Source organism: Bombus pascuorum, chromosome 11, assembly GCF_905332965.1.
Source record: "Bombus pascuorum chromosome 11, iyBomPasc1.1, whole genome shotgun sequence".
Lineage (NCBI taxonomy): Eukaryota > Metazoa > Arthropoda > Insecta > Hymenoptera > Apidae > Bombus > Bombus pascuorum.
The window spans coordinates 9052505-9071260 of NC_083498.1; the positions used below are offsets into that span (position 1 = coordinate 9052505).

Below are 18756 nucleotides of genomic sequence, written 5' to 3' on the forward strand. Positions count from 1 at the left end.
TAAGAAAGTGCTATTAATCGATTTGAAGATTTTTAGTACAGGAAATTACAAGAAATTACACGAAATCAATAAGAATAGAAAGAAATAAAAAATATTACCAAATATTCAATTAACTCTCTCCATTCGAAAACTATCCTACCATGATCGAAAATATGATTGAAAATTACCAATAAAACTCGACATTTTATCTTAATTTTATTTACGAACCGTATTCTCCAAATTTCATTAAAATTCCATCATCAAGATGTTACATTGTATGATTAAAATATCGGGAAAAATGCTTCCAATATACCTTCCTTCGAATCGACGGTACAATTGCAAAGATCCGACCGTCTACAGTGATCTTTCCCGATGGAGACGATACACGTTCCGTGCCATTAAAACGTAATCTCGTATTACCACGACAAAAAGCGGAGCATTGACGGACTGTAGTCTGGCAAAGCAGAAATACAAAGTAACGTTAGTACGTGTAATAAAGTAATCATCCGATCCAAGAAAGAGCAAAAAGCTGTGCGGGCAAGCTGTTATCCCTGCATATGCTTGAACCGCGATGGAGAATATTACAAAGTGCGGTCGAGTTGAAAGTAACGAGAGAAAAGCCGGCGATGGCTCGATTTTCGAACAACGCGTGGCAAGAACGAGAAGACGGTTACGAAAGATGAGCAAAGAGCGAAGAAGAAAGGGAAAAAAGAGCGACTTACCGCTGGTTGAGCTGTACTCGCCGATGTATCGCCTCGTCAAATACCGCACTACTACGGCTGAAAGGAAAAACGAGATGTTAAACGTGCGAAACATTTTTCACCGGGAAAATACCAAAGCAATCAAAACGATGGACACGCTGTATCGTTTATCTTAAATAGAAGTAGCTCGTAATATATAGAAATTTCTTACTATTTATAGTAATTAATTAATGATACTAAGTGTGATAGAAAGTTTCATTTTAGCGCAGCGTTTCCTGAACTTTTCTGGGATCTTTTGTTAAGTAAGTAAGATATCTCTTTTCTCTTTATATTGAGAACATTTGGAGAAACGTTTGTTATTTTGATTGCTTCGGTAGAAATATGTATATATAGGTTAATTGTTATGTAATTTTAAATAATTTGATAATAAAGAATGGCACGTGATTTAAACTATCACAATCTATTTAATGGTTGTCACGTGTTGTTGAATATTCAAATTAACTTATAATGAGAAAATGAGAAAATTAAAATATTCTAAAATTGCTAGCTTCAGTTTTCAATCAGCTTTTTGTTACGTTTATTCGATTTGATAAAATCAGAGGTGACGCGATTTCATAGTAATTTAAATATATTTTAATCAAAGTTGTCGTCGGTATCAGGCTGAATGAAAGTGTCAGTCGTTCGTTTCTTAGTTTTAACAGGAACTGGTTTATATAAGTGAAAAGCGACTAATTAACTTCTCTGTTTGACCATATCGTATCTTTACGCATTTTTTCTGAAGCATTTCGATCTTGTATTATAAAAACGAAACAGTGTAGTTTCCAAGGCACTAAATTCTAAATAATAGATCTTTCGGTCTGCTACTTATATCACGCGAAATAGAATAAAACTCTCATGATCGATAAAATTCTCCTTTAATGACACTAAATACGATACCTCGACATTAAATCTATATACGGTTTTACGTAATTACCTTGTTTGATAAATTTACCTAAAAACTTGCAAATTAGAGATAAGAATGTACAAGAAACTTAGTCTTAACGTCTGCATCGATATACTTTACCAGGACGTGGTCGAAAAATATCTGTTACATATATTTACGTCAATAATTAACGCACTTTTCCTGTCTAAACAAGTTAATTGACGTCGATAAATTTGACAAGTGTATCACAGTCGTTAGAAAGTTACCTGTTAACACGTACACCGACCATCATACTCGCTATTAAAGGAAATTACAGAAACTCTCTAAGTTCACATTACTAAAATATAATTCATTCAATTGTTTCTTGCAAACTTTTTAATTTCAGATAAGAGTTCATTTTTATTTTCCTTGCGTTATAATACAAGTCCCACGCTTTAGTCATCGATAATTCTAATCTGAACGTAATTTAAACCTTAGAGCGTTGTAATCGCTTGTGACTCAACCGTTTGATAGTTTGATACCATTTGATGAGAAACCACTTGATAAAAATACACATAAATCGATACTATTCATTCTTCGGCCGCTGTCCCTTCATAATCACGTTGTTTCACTCACGCCCTATCGATTCGATTCCCCTCATCCCTATCAAAGCGATGCTGCGAAACAAGCAATAACCGCAACTATATTTATACCGACAGAGATAGTAAATAATAATTCGCTCGTCGCCTCGAACGCCTTCAAAGTGGAGGCAAATTAAATTGGTAAGACTCGGGGGAGGATCGGTATATTCACGCTTGGTGGCTTAATTGAATTTTTGCGGATCCTCCGCGAGTGTGTGCGGGGGCGTTCGAAGAGTCAGAAAACAGACGGCGTAGAACGAGGATCGTACGTCATTAGCCGCGATAAAAGTATTCTCTTAAGCCAAGCCACCACACCTCCTGTCGACAGCTCGCCGAGAGACGCGGAGAAACCCGCCGAGTCGTTCCTCGTGTACCTTTCCGTTGGAACCCTGCAATTTCGCGCGGACCAAGGATCGCGCGCCATCCTATCGATCCGTAATTACACGGCCATAACGACCTAGCACCTCGAAAAATAAGCCAGCCGGCCAAAGATCGAACAGGTATAACGAGGGCGAGAAGATCCACTTGGTAATTTTGGCTGAAGTTGGTAGAAAAATTTCCAACCCCCGCAGCGCTCTATTTCGAGGCGGTTTATTTTCCAACGCGTACGATTTTGCGAAAATAACGAAGCTTCGTGAGCATTAGCGGTCGTTATTCTCGAGCTCTGGATTCGTATCAAGAAAATGGCTTCTGATGTTCGCGTGGATCAAACCAGTGAAGAATGGTGGCTCTAAGATTCGATAAACACGGTAGAACTGCGTTTATCTGAACTTGTTGGGAGACAGTTTATATAACTCGAGCTCAGTCACGTTCCTCGCTAGTTATTATTTTTCGTTTACATAATAGAAGCTCGTGTTCCGATACGTGGATCCAGTCGATAAAGATTCAGTTGATCGGACAGTAAGTGAATTTCCGTCTCGATAAATGGAATTCTATCGTATGAGACGCTCCTGTTTTTAATCTACGTGTTCTCCATTCAACTTCTACCATTATGGATGTCATCAATTTCACGAAACTCGAATTAAAAGCGAGATGCATAAAACTTGGATATGTCGAGAGATTTGCAATATTTAACACCATTCCGGATGGTACCGTTAACGACAGTGAACTTGTACCATTAAAGATAGTGAACTTATGTTGGAAATTATTCTGCTCTAACGAAAGTATCTTCGAGTCCTTCTCTTCCATTACATACTTCATCAACTTCATGGGACCAGTTTGTAGCTGAAGTACAAGGTAGCGAAATAAGGTAAAAAATTAATATATGTATCAAATGTCTTGCAGCGATTAATACGTAAATACGTGTAACTAATCGCCTACTATATCATGTCGCTAACCATGATACATGATAACGATGGACAATGTGGAATCCTGAATTACAAGCTTTCCATACCACAGAAAATCTCTAGTATTGCAAATTACAACTTTCAACAACTAAATTCACATTTAATCTTCTTAAATAATATCTTAAACCTGTTCCCCTCGCTTCTTATTCAGCTAACTTTCTTCCAAATTTTGAGATACTTTATCCATGACGAACGATGGTACATGCAAAAAGCAATACAATTACAAAAACAAAATGCAATAAAACTATCCGACACGGTCGGCGGATAAGACGCTTCGGATAACTGGACCAGTCTGATAATGTCGGATAATAAGAGTCTGTTAGTTCTTCCTCCCTTTGCTGCTTATCATTCGCATAATCGGAGTTAATCTCCATATAACTGGATTTTCCTAAGCTGAAATTTGTAAATAAGGCAAGAATCTTTATTCGCATAAGCGCGTATTGGTCGTCGCTTAGCCTGGGATCGGTTAATAAATGTCCAGAACCATATTCGATAAATCTGGCATTGTGATGACGTCAGTTCGGATAAATGCAGTTCCATTGTATTTAAAAATTATTTATATTTCAATATAGTCTATTGAAACATAATTTTCAATAAGAAACGTAGTTCCGTGAACAGCAGAGTGAAAATAAAATCTCTTTGTTCTTACCCGAAGGTTCTCCACTCGTTCCCAAGCTTTACAGGTCTTATCAACTTTGCGAAACCAGTTGGCAAAGGGAGTACAGCAAGGCGAAGCGAACCAGTTGGTTCGACTTCGCGAATCAACGGAACACGATGTTCGCGGTGCTCCAGGGACTCTCTTCCTCGAGTCCGCGAGCAACCACAGCGACAGATTTATAAACGGTGTATATACGAGAACTCGACGAGAGCACGGAGCCTGCACCGATCTATGTACTCAATAAGTCTTCGAGGGTCGAACCGAGAGGATAGGCACGTCGACGACATGTTAAAGTTCCCTCGTACGTTTTGCGAAGTAACGAAGAAATTTATGAAACGAAGTACGTATCCTCCAACTTACACGCATACATTCGTACAGATACATATATTTCTACGTTTATAACTTGGTGGACGATTGTACGAGCATAGAATTTAATGACGTTTCCTGTACATCCCGCGACCATTAATTATCGTTATTACGTGTTTAACGCGAGTTTTTCCAGTTTCACTGGAGACCAGTGTAAAACACAGGGAAACGAAACCAACTTCCTCCCTTTGGTTTCACCACTCTGTAAATTCTCTCTTAACCGCGAAGTACATATACGTACAAGTGACCTTCTTCTCGTTTAGGAGTTATCGCTTCTCGTTAATCTGCAATTAACCCTTTCGTTGCGAAAATCATAGGTATGCAGTATATGGCCAGCATTTATGTCATAGAACCGAAACACGAAATTACACGTATCGGTGATACATCATTTTCTTACCTACGTGTCTGGTAGAAATTTCGCAAAAGTTCTCCAAAATTGCGCGACTTTTAATTCGCATAGGTATTCGATTTAGATACTACACGCACAACGTAGGATTACGTGACCAATCCGAAAATCCAAAACGTACGCAGTGTCCAAATTCTCGAGTACTACGATTCAAGGCCACACGTGAAGAACATAACAAACCACATTTCTCGTCTTTCATAAGAGAGCAATTTCAAGGTTCTCTATCATCTTATCGGCTAATTATACATCGAAATTCTTTTTCCGTCCGATTTTGGAATTAAATATATACTTTCGTCAGCTGTTCAAACATTTAAAAAATACTAATACTTGACTATACTGCAGATATTTACGCAATTTGATCTTCTTTCAAAAAGCGTATAATTACGAATGTATTTCACGTGAAAATACTCTTGAGTTATCGAGCGACATAAAGTTCAGAGAATCAAGAAAGATGGATATGCTTCTTTGTTGCGATCTTCAGTTGTCTGGCGTTTCAGTGAATTTGTTTAACGATATGCATTATCGTGCACCGTGCAGCGCATAACGCCTTATTTACGAGCGCGTCTGCGATTTAACTTCGATAAAGGCCCCGTTGACGCGTTCAATTCAGCCGGTGTGCACGCGAACGATGCCAACCATATTCACCTCTGTCCCCTCGGCGACACAGTCCCGCAACAATGCGACACGAGGGGAGGAGAGGCCAGCCACGCGCGTTTTGCACTCTCGCGCGTGTACACTGTACACGGATACTGGGATGTACAGGCGCCATAAATTTCCCGTTCACGGCGGTGAACTTCTTCGTATCTTGATACCACTTGTGTCTCGGGTTTCCCTCGGCTCTGAACTTTCGTCGACGGCTAGAGAGTTTAACACGTATTTTCGTTCGACACAAAGGTACAAATTGCGAACGGCTCGCAAATGTCAGCTCCAGCCACCAGGGTTCCCCGGCTAGAGCCGCGCACCGTGTGCCACTTCGCTCGTAGAGGCGTGTTTTACGGCACGAACGAGTCAGTAGTTTGGTTTTACTCCTTCGGCCACAGTGGTGTATACAACTTTTGTATCACTTCCATGTATTTCACGATTGTCAGACTGAAAATCATGTTGGTCTAAGCCATGGTCTTGACAGTTCGAATTCAAATCACATGTTCCAACCTTCAAAAACATCGTCCCTTTACTTTCTTCGTTAATTCTATTTTGTAATTAATTAACTTTATCTTCAACCGTGATAAGTTTTACATAGCAAAGATAAAAAATCTCACCATCTATCCTCTTCCCTCGACCAAACGGACAATTTTCTCGCGAATAAATATCTGCAGCCTTACACGCGCGTTTATTGGAGCAATGACGAGGGTACGGAGCAAAACGTGGCCAGTACGCCTGAGACGGGAGCAGAGGATGCGCTCCGCTGCTCTTACCGTGCCGTGAATCGCTCTTTTTTACCTTGCCCCCTTTATACGTGGCAATCGTGCTCGTAATTACTATTTTCTTACGTGCGCCGGCTTTTATCTACCGTGAATCTATCTATAGATCGGTGTACACTGCACCGACAGGCGGATGCCATCGCCACTTCGCTTCTGCGTCTGTAAACCGTGCTTTATCCGCGTGATGTTCCCTCCGGAGTGACTTAATCGTTTCTCTGCCCTCTTTCTTTCGTTCTTGCGCCCCGAGCATTGTGCAATCAATCAGTTCGTTATCGCAGCGCGTTAATTGGTCGGACATTGCGTGAAAATTACATTTGTAAGTTATATTGGATGTTTAATGATATAGAGGGTGATTTAATTGAACCCTTGAAATATAGACGATCAAGGCTGCTGGCTGAGCCGAGAGATTTTAATTATGCACAGAATGCAAATGTTTGTCCATTTCTGAAAAACTCCAACGTGCAGGAATGTCAATAATATGTGAATATACGTTGAAATTATTACCGAGATTTTATTCGCATTATTATTGAATTTCTGAAGCATAATAGACCTTGAGAAAATTTCGACAGCGAATAACAACGCTTTCAGCTCGCTTCTGTTGGCGCAGAAATTGCGACACGGAGATTTCGAGATTTTTTGCAAACGACTCAAAGCTTAAATAACAAAAGATTGCTGAATGTGGAAAAGAATATCGATTTTATTAAGCGGAAGGTTTATTGGCCAAGTCGGTTAGCTCCGCGAAACAAGAAATAAAGAAAATTGATGAAATTGTATCGGATGAGCATTGATCAAGTACTTTGGCACTAAAATTTCAAAGATCTCAAAAAGTGGAGTTAACCACTTTGACCTGCGAATGGCACAAATATTAGATATTGACCTACATCTCTTTCTCTCTCTTCCTCTTCTTCTTTCTCCTTTCATAGTAATAAAAATCTATCCTCCGATGATTCAAAGAAATGAAACAAGTAAAGAAACCTACATATCTCTAAAAATTACTATAAGAAATGCTATTATGATTCGTTTATACCAGTAAAAAGTTCTAAAGAACATATAATGATCAAATAAACGTCCGAAAGAACGAGCAAACAATTATATTCCACATGGAACTCTCATTAACGCGGCTCACGTGGAGCGTCGATTTCTTTTTCCTCCTCATCATCGTACAAAGACCTGCATACACAATATGGCTGGCGCGCGCGTTTTATTCGCTCGCTCTATCATCCTGTTTGGTTATTCATATTTGTTACTTCAGGGTTCGACCCAGTCATATGAATCAAGATGCACGAACGAGGCTTCAGGCCGTGAATTCATCTACGATAATAAATCGTCGCGAATCGCTGATTCACTCTTTATATGCTCATTTATGCGCGCGCGCGTTCGCTCGTTTGACCACGTTTCTCGAAATAGACACGCGTGTGTGCGTGTGGTAAAATTTGTTTCTTGCCGTGGCAAACAAAAATCCACGGTTGCTGAACCCTCGTGCATCCGTTTGTAAAATATTGAAACAACTGGCTGAATATTTACGACCATTCTTCCTTCGATAATGCGGCTGCACGAACGAAGAATTCATTGGCGAGACGGGGTCGGAAAGATTTTTAATTGTTGGAATCGATTCAATGGCAGGGGACAGAGATCTTTTGTCTTTCCGCCAGCTAAATCGAGATGGAACGTAAGTGCGTTGTTCGTTAGTATTAATAGCTAATTTCGAGCGCATCCTCGGCTTTTTTTACTCACAATATTATATATGTTAAATACTTTTGAAACAAATGTCGTTACATCCGTTCGTAGAAGATTTACGTCTAACGGATGGTCCGAGACTTCTGCATAGTTTTAAGTTCTATACGCCTTTAACGTTGATAGGTTTGGTAAGTTTAAATTAAATTTGGGCAAGTGAAAAAATGCAGAACTTTTAACGTCAAGTATACAAGACGAGAGTATTAAGGTGATTTAGTTTGAGCAATATTGGTTTTTCCACGAAGGAGTAGAAATTATGGAACAGTTTAATCTAGGCATGGAAAATTTCAGATGCTAGGAGAGTAGAGTATCGAACGTTCTAATATAAACTTGGAAGAGATGAATGCCTCCACGTACAAGCAAGAAACGTTAAATACTTTATAGAAATGGAAAATTTCGGATTTGTTGGAACGCACGTAGAAGAGAAAATTTATCGAATGTACAAATTTTGTTAATAACCTCCGGAGGTTATTAATATTCTTACGTAAAAGTGAAGAACACTCTAACGAGGAAGTGGAAGATTTCAAATAGTCTAAAGCATAAGATTATGTATTATTTATAGGTATCGGATGTTCTAGTATAAAATTGGAGTACATAAACTATTTATATTCCTTGGTATAATTGAACGCTCCAATATATATACAAGTAGAAGATTTCAAATGCACGAACGCAGAAGAGACTGTCAAACGATCCAATTCTTCGTGGACAAAGTAGATCATTCGTAGATCTAAGTTTATCCTCTTCTATTACTCTACTTTTAAAAAATCTAAAAAGGTCTCATATTATTTATCAATATCTATACTACATTATACGATCGTTCTTATTATATATATATTAAATCCTTTTAAATGAAAAAAAAATAAAAATCCAAAGGCGAAATTTATTATTATTTTGTATCTAGGAAGATATAGAACGATTATAGTGATATAGTTAGAAGCTTCATGCGTTCACAGAAGCGAAGAACATTAACCATATCCATATAAAACGAGAAACTATTAAACGCTATATGTATCACGCATGTAGAAAATGTATACAACGCTATAACGTAGAATCGGAAGATACTAAAATACCCTAATGCATAAATGAAGAACATCAAACGCTCTGATGTAAAATTAAAAAATATCGAGTGTTCTATCAGAGAACTAACAAACATAACTGTAATGTACTGTAATGTAACATTACGAAATATTAAATATCCTAATATGAGGACGAAAAACATCGAACGTCACGATGTAAAATTGAAAAAACATTAAATCGTTCGCTGTACGAGCACTAAACTATCCGATTTGTAGAGTTACAAAATATTAGCAGCCCCGTCATGGGAAATGGAGAATATTAAATTCCATATTGTAAAACTAGGGGTTATTAAATGTCCCTATATAAAACTGAAGAATATCGAAAGGCAGTATCTGCTGTTAAACAAGATAAAATACGACAGAGTCGGATAAGCGGAATAAAATAACGATTACGACGTAACGTAAAGGACAAGAAAGGCGACGCGTGACGTTTTTTCAACTCCCGTCTGGCCCATACTTTTTAACGAGCTGGTAATAAAGTGAGCCATTCAGCCGAAATGAATTTATGTATACTTCACGCGACATGGAAATGTGCACCGGCTTCCAATTGCCACTTCAATAGGCGTTAACGCAGATAAATGGCCCCCAACCGCAATCATCGACGTTCTTCGTGGCTTCCACCAGCTTTTCTATTAATGTATTCTATAAAATCGTATCATTGCCGATTTACCGCAAAACTCTTAGCCACCCTTGTTGCCTGGTCACTGCCGCAATTTATTGATCCTATAAATACGCAAAAGCGATTGTCTTACGGAAATAGGATTTAAAATATGTCGTCAATCTTTTGCTAAATGCGAATCTATTTTTAGTTTGTCTGGCGAGTCTTAAATATTTTGGTTTATTTGAATTTGTAAGGATTTCGTGATTTAAAGAACTGTATAATCTAACACGTACTGTACACGTTGAACAAAAATTATTTGATTAGATATCGATCAGATATATATATTTTCTCAATCGATACTACACCTTCCATTCATGATCAATCAAGCGTTATTTCCATAAAGTGAAAGCGTCATTGTATCCATCTCAGGTTCCACCTGGCTTAATAGAAATGAAATAACTAAGTTTACGTTATCTAGAATAAATACGAATAAATATAAAGTATTAGCACGGAGATTCTACTTTGTACATTTTACGTATTTTCTGCTTTTGCGCCTCAAAATTTCCCACAGATGCATATATATCAGCAGTATATTAATCAGTTCGAAAGGAAGACCATCATTTCATACTTTCAAATAAAAAGAATCGAACATTAGCGTGCAAGGAAGATAATTTAACTTGTGACTCATATTCTCAATCTCTTGGACATAATAATTTAGACTACGTCATATTTATATTTGGAGGAACGAAAATCGATCAATCTGAAATTGATCTGTCCTCTGTAACTTTCAATTTCATGATTACAGGAATTTCTGATTAACTCCGCTGCGCTCTTTCGCTCATTCTCGACCCAAACATAAAAGATATAACTTAGAAAAAACGAAGCTGGCACCCCGCTGGGGGTAGCCACCCACATGCTATATTTATGTTTATTTTATTTTTTCTTCACCAACAAGATATAACACTTTACCAAATGTCCATAAGGACAAATTGTAAAATAATCAAAATAAAATAAAAAAAAAAAAATTCTCTACCCAATTACGTATATCTTTCTAACCTTGAGCAAACTATGACAAAATTATTATCGTTACGCGTGACTTTTCATTTCTATTCTTTATTAAACATCTTTCTAAAACACTGGACATCTTCTTTATTTGCCAAGACGAAAGCAACATTGAAATATCAAAACTCGAGGGTCACAGCAAAGTTAAAACATAACTCGCTCAATAAATTCACTGTTACGGAAAGATTCATCGTGTGGAATCTCAAAACCAAGCAAACCTAACTGGCTGTTACTCAATTATATGAAATCCAATTAACTTCGCTCCCAGTCCTTGTGCGTGAAACAATCTTCGAACGCTAGCGAAATAAAAACATTATCCAGTGGCCTAACAAGGTGGAACGGAAGAATTGGTCGCCACCTGACGAAGGAACACAACCGATTCGATCCATGACGCGATTCGTTGTACCTTGCGTGGATGGTATGGAAACGTAGGCTCGCCGGAAGCCGATAAGGGAGGAAAAAGCACGTTCAGTGCGTAAAGTTGGCATCCAGGGTCGAACAAGGCGGGTATAGAGCGTGGCTCGGTAACATAACGGATGTATCGGATGTCCAGATCTCTCAACCTGCTGCCGCGCAGGATTTTTCGTGGCTCGCAACGACCCGCTGACCACTCTCCTCACTTGATATCCGATAACGTCCACGGAGGTCCTTATTATACCCAGCAGGACACAGCCTCTCCTTCTCACGACTTTTACGGATTCTCTCCCGGACCCGGGAATATCCGCTTTCTGATCAAACGTTCGTTTGGCCACGAGAGTACGTCGAAGAGAAACGAACAAGGTATTTTTTTTTTTTTTTTTTTTTTTTTTATAACGTTTATTGTCCAAGAAGATGAGTATTACATGTGTATGTTATTCACAATAAACAATGAATTTCGGTTGTAGGGTGGATTAGGCAAAAGTACCGATACGCGTCGGTACGACGTAGCCATGGTCTAATATGTGTCGTGAGTTTTCGGTTTTTGCGTTTATTTTTTTGTTTTTTTTGGGTTTAAGTCGCATTGGTGCGTGATTTTTGTGTATTCTTGTGTGTGTTGTATTTTGTCCTGAAACTTGGCCGCAAAACAGGACTCCTCGGTGTATTACTTTTATGCGTTGTGTGATTTTGGGGGGGGGGGGATGAGTGGGAAGGGGAGGGGAACGAACAAGGTATATACCGTATCGAGTGTAATTTTGAGACGAGAATAGAATATAAAGTATGAAGGTATAACAAAAGGTTTAGGAAAACAAAAGAGTCTAATAGACATAACATAATGCCATAAACATCATAAACAGAGGATAATGAAAAGGGATTTTAGAATCCTAAGAAACCCTAGAAAATAAGCCTATTATTCAAGGTTTCCGGCAAAATTTGGTAAGTTGGTCTATCTATCCTTTACATTGAACTAAGTAGAAAAAAATTAATTCTTACGATTTTCCCAAAATTCATTACAATTCAGATAATTCCATAAAATTCCACGATCGATTATATAATCGCAGAATTTATTTTAACGCTCGATATCAAGTTCATCGTCCTCGTTAAATTACACGATAAACTCGTATACGCCTCTTTTTTCAATCGTTTAACAAGCTTTCTTTTAAACGACTAAAAGTGTTGCATAGCATGTAATCAAGACTTGATGATATATAATTAATCGCGACCTCATTAACGAAAAACCAGCCGATACCAGTCGTGCGACTAAGAAATGCTACTTTGTTCTTCATTGTGAATTATCTGTTCCTGTTTGTCAGACGACTATACTTTTATCATTGCCATGAACGTGTACTGATGTACTATTTGTTAAACCACCAATTATGAAAATTGATCTAACGGATCAATACATATACATATATAATTGCCGGTTCTTAAACACTTTAGAATTAAAGGAAGTGATTATTCAACCCAACAATCAAATTACCGAAGAAATGTTAAAAAATATAGTTAAAGATACAGTCGACAGAATTTTTTTATACAAAGAACAGAAAATCCTAGTTACTATTAAACTTAATCGCAACTTGATCGGTCTGTTTTAATTTTAAACGAATGAAATAAAAATTCAGATTCGTCTGAGTGACTATAGTTGAAGGTTCGTGTCTCCTCGTTTATATTACCCTATCGTTCATTGTTTAATTCAACTTTATTCAAATTATACGCATCTCGATCACGATATCGATTCTGTCGCTTATTAATAGGATTAATTCCAGGGGTCGGTGAACTACCCTTATTGCCTTCGTTTGATCGCTTTGTACGCATCGTACGACTGTCCAGCTAACTAATGCATCGTATTATACCGAAGACTATACGTATTCATCTTAACGGCACTTTCATTCAATCCGTCGCCGCGGTATTAGATAGACGTGCAGAAATTACACGCTTTACACGACACAATATTAGTACTGCCCACTATAATTAATACCTCTTCGATACGCTTATATCCGTATAGTCTGTCACGTAAGCACTTTCCCATAATCATAGCACAATGATACATGTCTTTCCTTGCCTTCAAGTTCGGCAAGATTGAATGATTTAATCAAGAATTCGATTGATACTATGGATAATAATAAAATAACAGATCGTAGAGATACTCGAGGCTATTCTAATAGTACAATGATAATTTAGTCGTTAATGATACACATTTGATCGAATGCTATTTTTATAATTTAGACAAAGCTAATGTTTCCTAATTTTACGATTTCCTACTTTTACATTAAGCCGACTATATAAATAAAACAAGTTTATGACACCTAAATGACATCTAAACTATGAGAACAATTGTGTAATAAAAAGATTTACGAAACAAAAGAGGAAGAAATAATATTTAGAAGAAAAGCAGGGATTATCCGTACTTGGATGAAAAAGAACTTTGACCTGATGAAATCTTATTAAAGCATTGTTCCAATATATACCTAAATAAGATACGTTAACTGTACATATGTAAATACATTTATACTATTAGAGAAAATTTTAATGAGCTACAGGTAAGAAGCAATAAAAGTGCTAACGAGCCAAGGAAACAAAGGAGGTCCGTATGGTCATACCTGAGGTCCTTTACAACATTGGGTATTTGAAAAGAATGTACCTGACGATGGGTCATACTCAGTTTTAGGATGTAAGCAGGAAAATCGTGGTACGAAGAGTAGTTGTTATTTAGTTGCCAGTGAGGTACGACGAGCTGCAGAAGCAAGGAAGTTCCTGAACAGTTGTGGATTATTTGTTACTGAAGTGTGAACTGTGAGTACTAAGTTATAATTTTTAAGTTGTGTAAGTTGTGAGTTCTTGTCGAGTTGTGAATTAAGTTGTGAATTAAGTTGTGAATTAAGTTGCGAATTATCAATTTAGTTGTCTAAATTTTGTTATTATATCACATTACTGTATTAAGTTCACGTTATATAACCACCGTTTGCTGTTTAAATCGTGATAAATAACTCTATAAAGATCGCTAACTAGAGAGTGATTTCTATATATTTATATTTTCTTTTATTCTATATTTCTATTTGAAATCATATATATTTAATTGCTTGCACACGAGAAGCAACTTAATCACAACGGCGTTCCGTGCTGCAACTCCAGTAGCGACATTTCGACATTTCTAATTGATGAAAGTGCAATATTGGTTCGTAAATTGATTCTTTAGCTGTTTATGTTCTTTGTTAGGAAGTGTAAAATGATAGACTTTAAAATAGTGATAAAATACTTAGTTTCATATGCCTCCGAAAATATAGTTTTGATGACGTTTCCAACGTTAGTTTAGATTCGACGATCATAGCAAAAGTATTATAATTTAGAAATCCTAAAAAAATAGTTTTTGGAAGTGAAATTAACTCAAATGACGATGAACTTGATTTTGAACTGTAGAAAAATGTGATCAATTATATTCAAGAATGCATCTTGGTGAATGTATATTTTTATATCTATCTATCTATCCTTTACATTGAACTAAGTAGAAAAGAATTGATTCTCACGATTTTCCCAAAATTCATTACAATTCAGATAATTCCATAAAATTCTACGATCGATTATATAATCGCAGGATTTATTTTAACGCTCGATATCAAGTTCATCGTCCTCGTTAAATTACACGATATTTTTATATCTATCTATCTATGCTTTACATTGAACTAAGTAGAAAAGAATTGATTCTCACGATTTTCCCAAAATTCATTACAATTCAGATAATTCCATAAAATTCTACGATCGATTATATAATCGCAGGATTTATTTTAACGCTCGATATCAAGTTCATCGTCCTCGTTAAATTACACGATATTTTTATATCTATCTATCTATCCTTTACATTGAACTAAGTAGAAAAGAATTGATTCTCACGATTTTCCCAAAATTCATTACAATTCAGATAATTCCATAAAATTCTACAATCGATTATATAATCGCAGGATTTATTTTAACGCTCGATATCAAGTTCATCGTCCTCGTTAAATTACACGATAAACGTATTAACGATAATTAAACGTTTTATAAATTAGCATACAAAAAAGAAATACAGAAATTAATATTACAATATCATATTTTCAAAGATGTAAATATAGATAAATTATTAGAATATGTTTTTGTAAGTTAATTTGTATATAAAATCATTTTTATATACAAATTAATATACATATACGCTACATATACGTACATATACGCTAGCCGTAGGACACGCGTCACGTAAACGCTAAATCATCCGGTGTAGCTGCTACGCCCGACCGAAAAAGTTCTCGAATACAAAGGGTTAAAAGAAACTAATCGTATTTTGCTAATTGAATCCTGATGTTAATCAGCTCGCTTCATACAGTTACTTCCTACGTTATGATTGACAGCGCCGCTAAAGTTCGTGTTGCGCGCGACGAACTAAAGAATTGAGGTAAAAAGTTTTTAGGTTACCTGATTTCCCGACTCTGGGGCCGCCGAGGACGACCACCCTGATCCTGTTCACGTTTGTCATCAGACGTGGATGTTAGGTGTCGTTCGAGCCGCGCTTGCACATCATATGCTGTCCGATTAACACTGTTCGTGTTACTTTTCACTCGACCTACAGTTTCTTTCGTTTCGACCGTATTAAAGTCCATTCACATCACACACATACACGAGAGAAGAATCGCGAATAAACGTTTACATATACGAACCCCGGCACTAAACGATTCTCGAGAAATATATTTTGTCGAAAAATGTAAACGTTCACAGACAAAAATATCGTAACTAACCTTTATAGAAATGACGCGAATATTTCCTTCGAATACATTCACATCGGGTCAACGATATTCAAACGACAACAAAACCTCTAAAGAGTGGTTGTTTGATTTGTTCCTCGGTTCTTCTGTCTCTACACGAAGTTTCTATTTACTCACATTGCAAAGCAACCGGTGACACTCGGTCTCTTGTAGCGCATCCACTAATCACGTTCAAACTGTAGGGACAACTTCACATAGCGGTTGAAAACGCGGCATTCATTCCAAGCACGCGCTCCCCAATGGCGCGATAAACGGCGTTGAGTAAGAGCCACCTTTTTAGACCCGACGACACATCGATCTTTCGAAATGTCGCTCTCAGATGTGATTCACTGGCTCGACCGTCGCAATCTTCTCGCGAACAAGTCGGCACCGAGCGTCTCGAATTGTGACAGGCAATTTAAACGAGCGTGCAACTGCGAAACCGAGACTCGCCGTATATTATCGACCGAACAACAGGTAAAACACGATCTTCGAACTTTGTCCACTTATCACCGTTTGTGAACTTCCAAAATTGTACACCGTATGTCGCCACGGGCATATCTCGAATTTTGAAATTTCTTCTCTTTCGCGCTCACTAAAAAGGCGCCACTATAATTCGTGCCCGTCGAGAGTTTCACACTGGTCGCTTGGTCATCAAAAAATGCCACTTTCTGTCCGTCGATTTCTCGCTCCTTCGATTTCTCTTTTTTCCTTTCGAAAACTTCACTTTCCACGGTCGCCACGATTCGACTGCATCCTTTGGACCACGGCGATAATAATATCGGCGGATGTGCAGGTTCTGGTCACGCCGCGGACAAACATGCGGGCTAGTGCGCCGACACGCTGCGAATAATAACAGAAGAAACGATTCAAGAAATGCTGTCTTGCTAGTTCCATTTATAACGGGTCGACGGCCTCCCTCCTCATCTTCTCTTCTCGCTTGGCGCCGCCAACGTCGGCCTCTCGTCCGGATTACGAAAAAAGGCTAGAAGGCGCGCGCGCGCGCGCCACTGCTACAACGGAGTAACACTCGCGCTCCCTCGGACGGGCAGACGAATACTGGAAGCGAGAGGCGCGCAGAACTAGACTTCAAGCACCGCCCACGTGCTCTCCTGCAATTCCTGCGTCGCGCCGCTCGAATTTCTTTTTCTTTTTTTTTTCTTTCATCGAATTTTTCCGGTACGCGTCTTTCTTTCTCTTTCTTTTTCAGTCTTCCGCTTTTTACTTTTTCTATATCGAACGAAACCGCTGACAAATCACCGTTTCGCACGCGAACACTGGTAAAAGTCGTGTTAGAATTTTACGAAACCTGGCGCGCATGAGAATCCGGCGCGAATACTCGCGTATTTTCAGACCACGAGAGACATATCGCACGATCGTCGAATTATATTTTCACGAGAGTTACGAGATTTCGTGTCGGTCCCGTAAATGGTGTCGTGTATCAATTTATGTTTCGTTTCTTTGCCGGTTTAAGTCACGTAGATTAGATAACACACTCTAGCATCCGTCGTACATCATACGATCGCGAAAATGAAATAACATATTGTTCTTTACGGCATATAATCTTGTCGCGAAATGAAATTCAAATATTCGGGAATATTACGCGTGAATGTACTGTACTTTGATATTTATTTATTGACGACCGGGAAATCGTGCGTGGTTTCACTTCTCGGCGTATCCTTTACAGATAACCCGTACACCGACCGAGCTCATTTGCAGGTTAAATATTTTATCGCTGATAGCTACTATATGGTGCCCGTCCGATGACAGATGCGCACAGTCTTACACGCTGCAGGCGTAATCCAAGCGAGAAGAGGTTTGTATTCAAACGAAAGCGCTATCTTGAATTACATTTTCAGACCATAAATCAAGCGTAATGGACTCCCATTAAATTCCCTATCGACGCGACCTCCAGAAGGCCGAGCACGATATGTAAATATTAAACAGCGAACAGATGTTACTCGTGTTTGCCTGCTTTCGATAATACCATTCGATACGATTCTACGTAAGAAGATACGAAACGTAGGAATATTCGCATGAATAAATACCTGGTATTCCACTTGTGACAATAAATTCACTTGATGAATAATTTCACGATTTGATTGGCCGTTATGTGGTCTACCGTTGCTCGTGTACGTTTGATACTGTTTACCGTAATGATACGCGACGAAACGAGGCGAAATTCACTGATGAGAATATGTATACGCGAACGAGAGCGAGCGACCACGCGATACGCATAAACACCTCTGCACCAAACTCACCGAGCGCTCGCCGGCGAATGCTCGAATCTGAGCGCTTCGCACTGTCTAATATGCACTCTCCAGTGTGCCCACTGCACGCCGCGGCCGCGGCATGGCGTACCGCTCCACGCTACAAGATGACTGCCGTGTTAACAGGTAAGCGGAGCGGACTGCCGGAGACCGATGCGCGAGCGCTAGTATGCAAGCGCGTGTCCGCCAGTGCAGGTAACTACGCAGGCGCTCGCTCGTATAACTACAGCAAATTTTTTGCTCCCAATTATCACGCTCACGTTATCAATTTGGATGAAAGCGACTTCTTATCGAAAATAGTCTGAAATAGAATTCGCGTTATTATCGCTACTATTTTAGGGTAAAGTATATTATCAGAATATGTACAGTGAATATGTACAAAATATACCTGCACGTACACAATTG

General features: G+C 38.3%; 1 protein-coding gene across 3 annotated transcripts in view; it reads right to left on the reverse strand.

Annotated features, from left to right (window-relative positions):
• LOC132912090 (ras-related and estrogen-regulated growth inhibitor-like) overlaps positions 1-18482 on the reverse strand; it is an 86900-nt gene extending 68418 nt beyond the window's left edge. Inside the window, exons 1-3 of one of the 3 annotated variants that reach the window (XM_060969196.1) lie at positions 18130-18479; positions 15756-16924; positions 702-758 (exon numbers count right to left, since the gene is read on the reverse strand). In XM_060969196.1, coding sequence (XP_060825179.1) covers positions 702-758; positions 15756-15816 — 118 coding nt within the window. In that variant the 5' untranslated portion in view covers positions 15817-16924; positions 18130-18479. Of the gene's footprint in view, positions 1-701; positions 759-15755 lie in introns of all 3 variants that reach the window. The other 2 variants (XM_060969198.1, XM_060969197.1) reach the window with 2 other exon arrangements.
• Between the last annotated feature and the right edge of the window lie 274 nt (positions 18483-18756).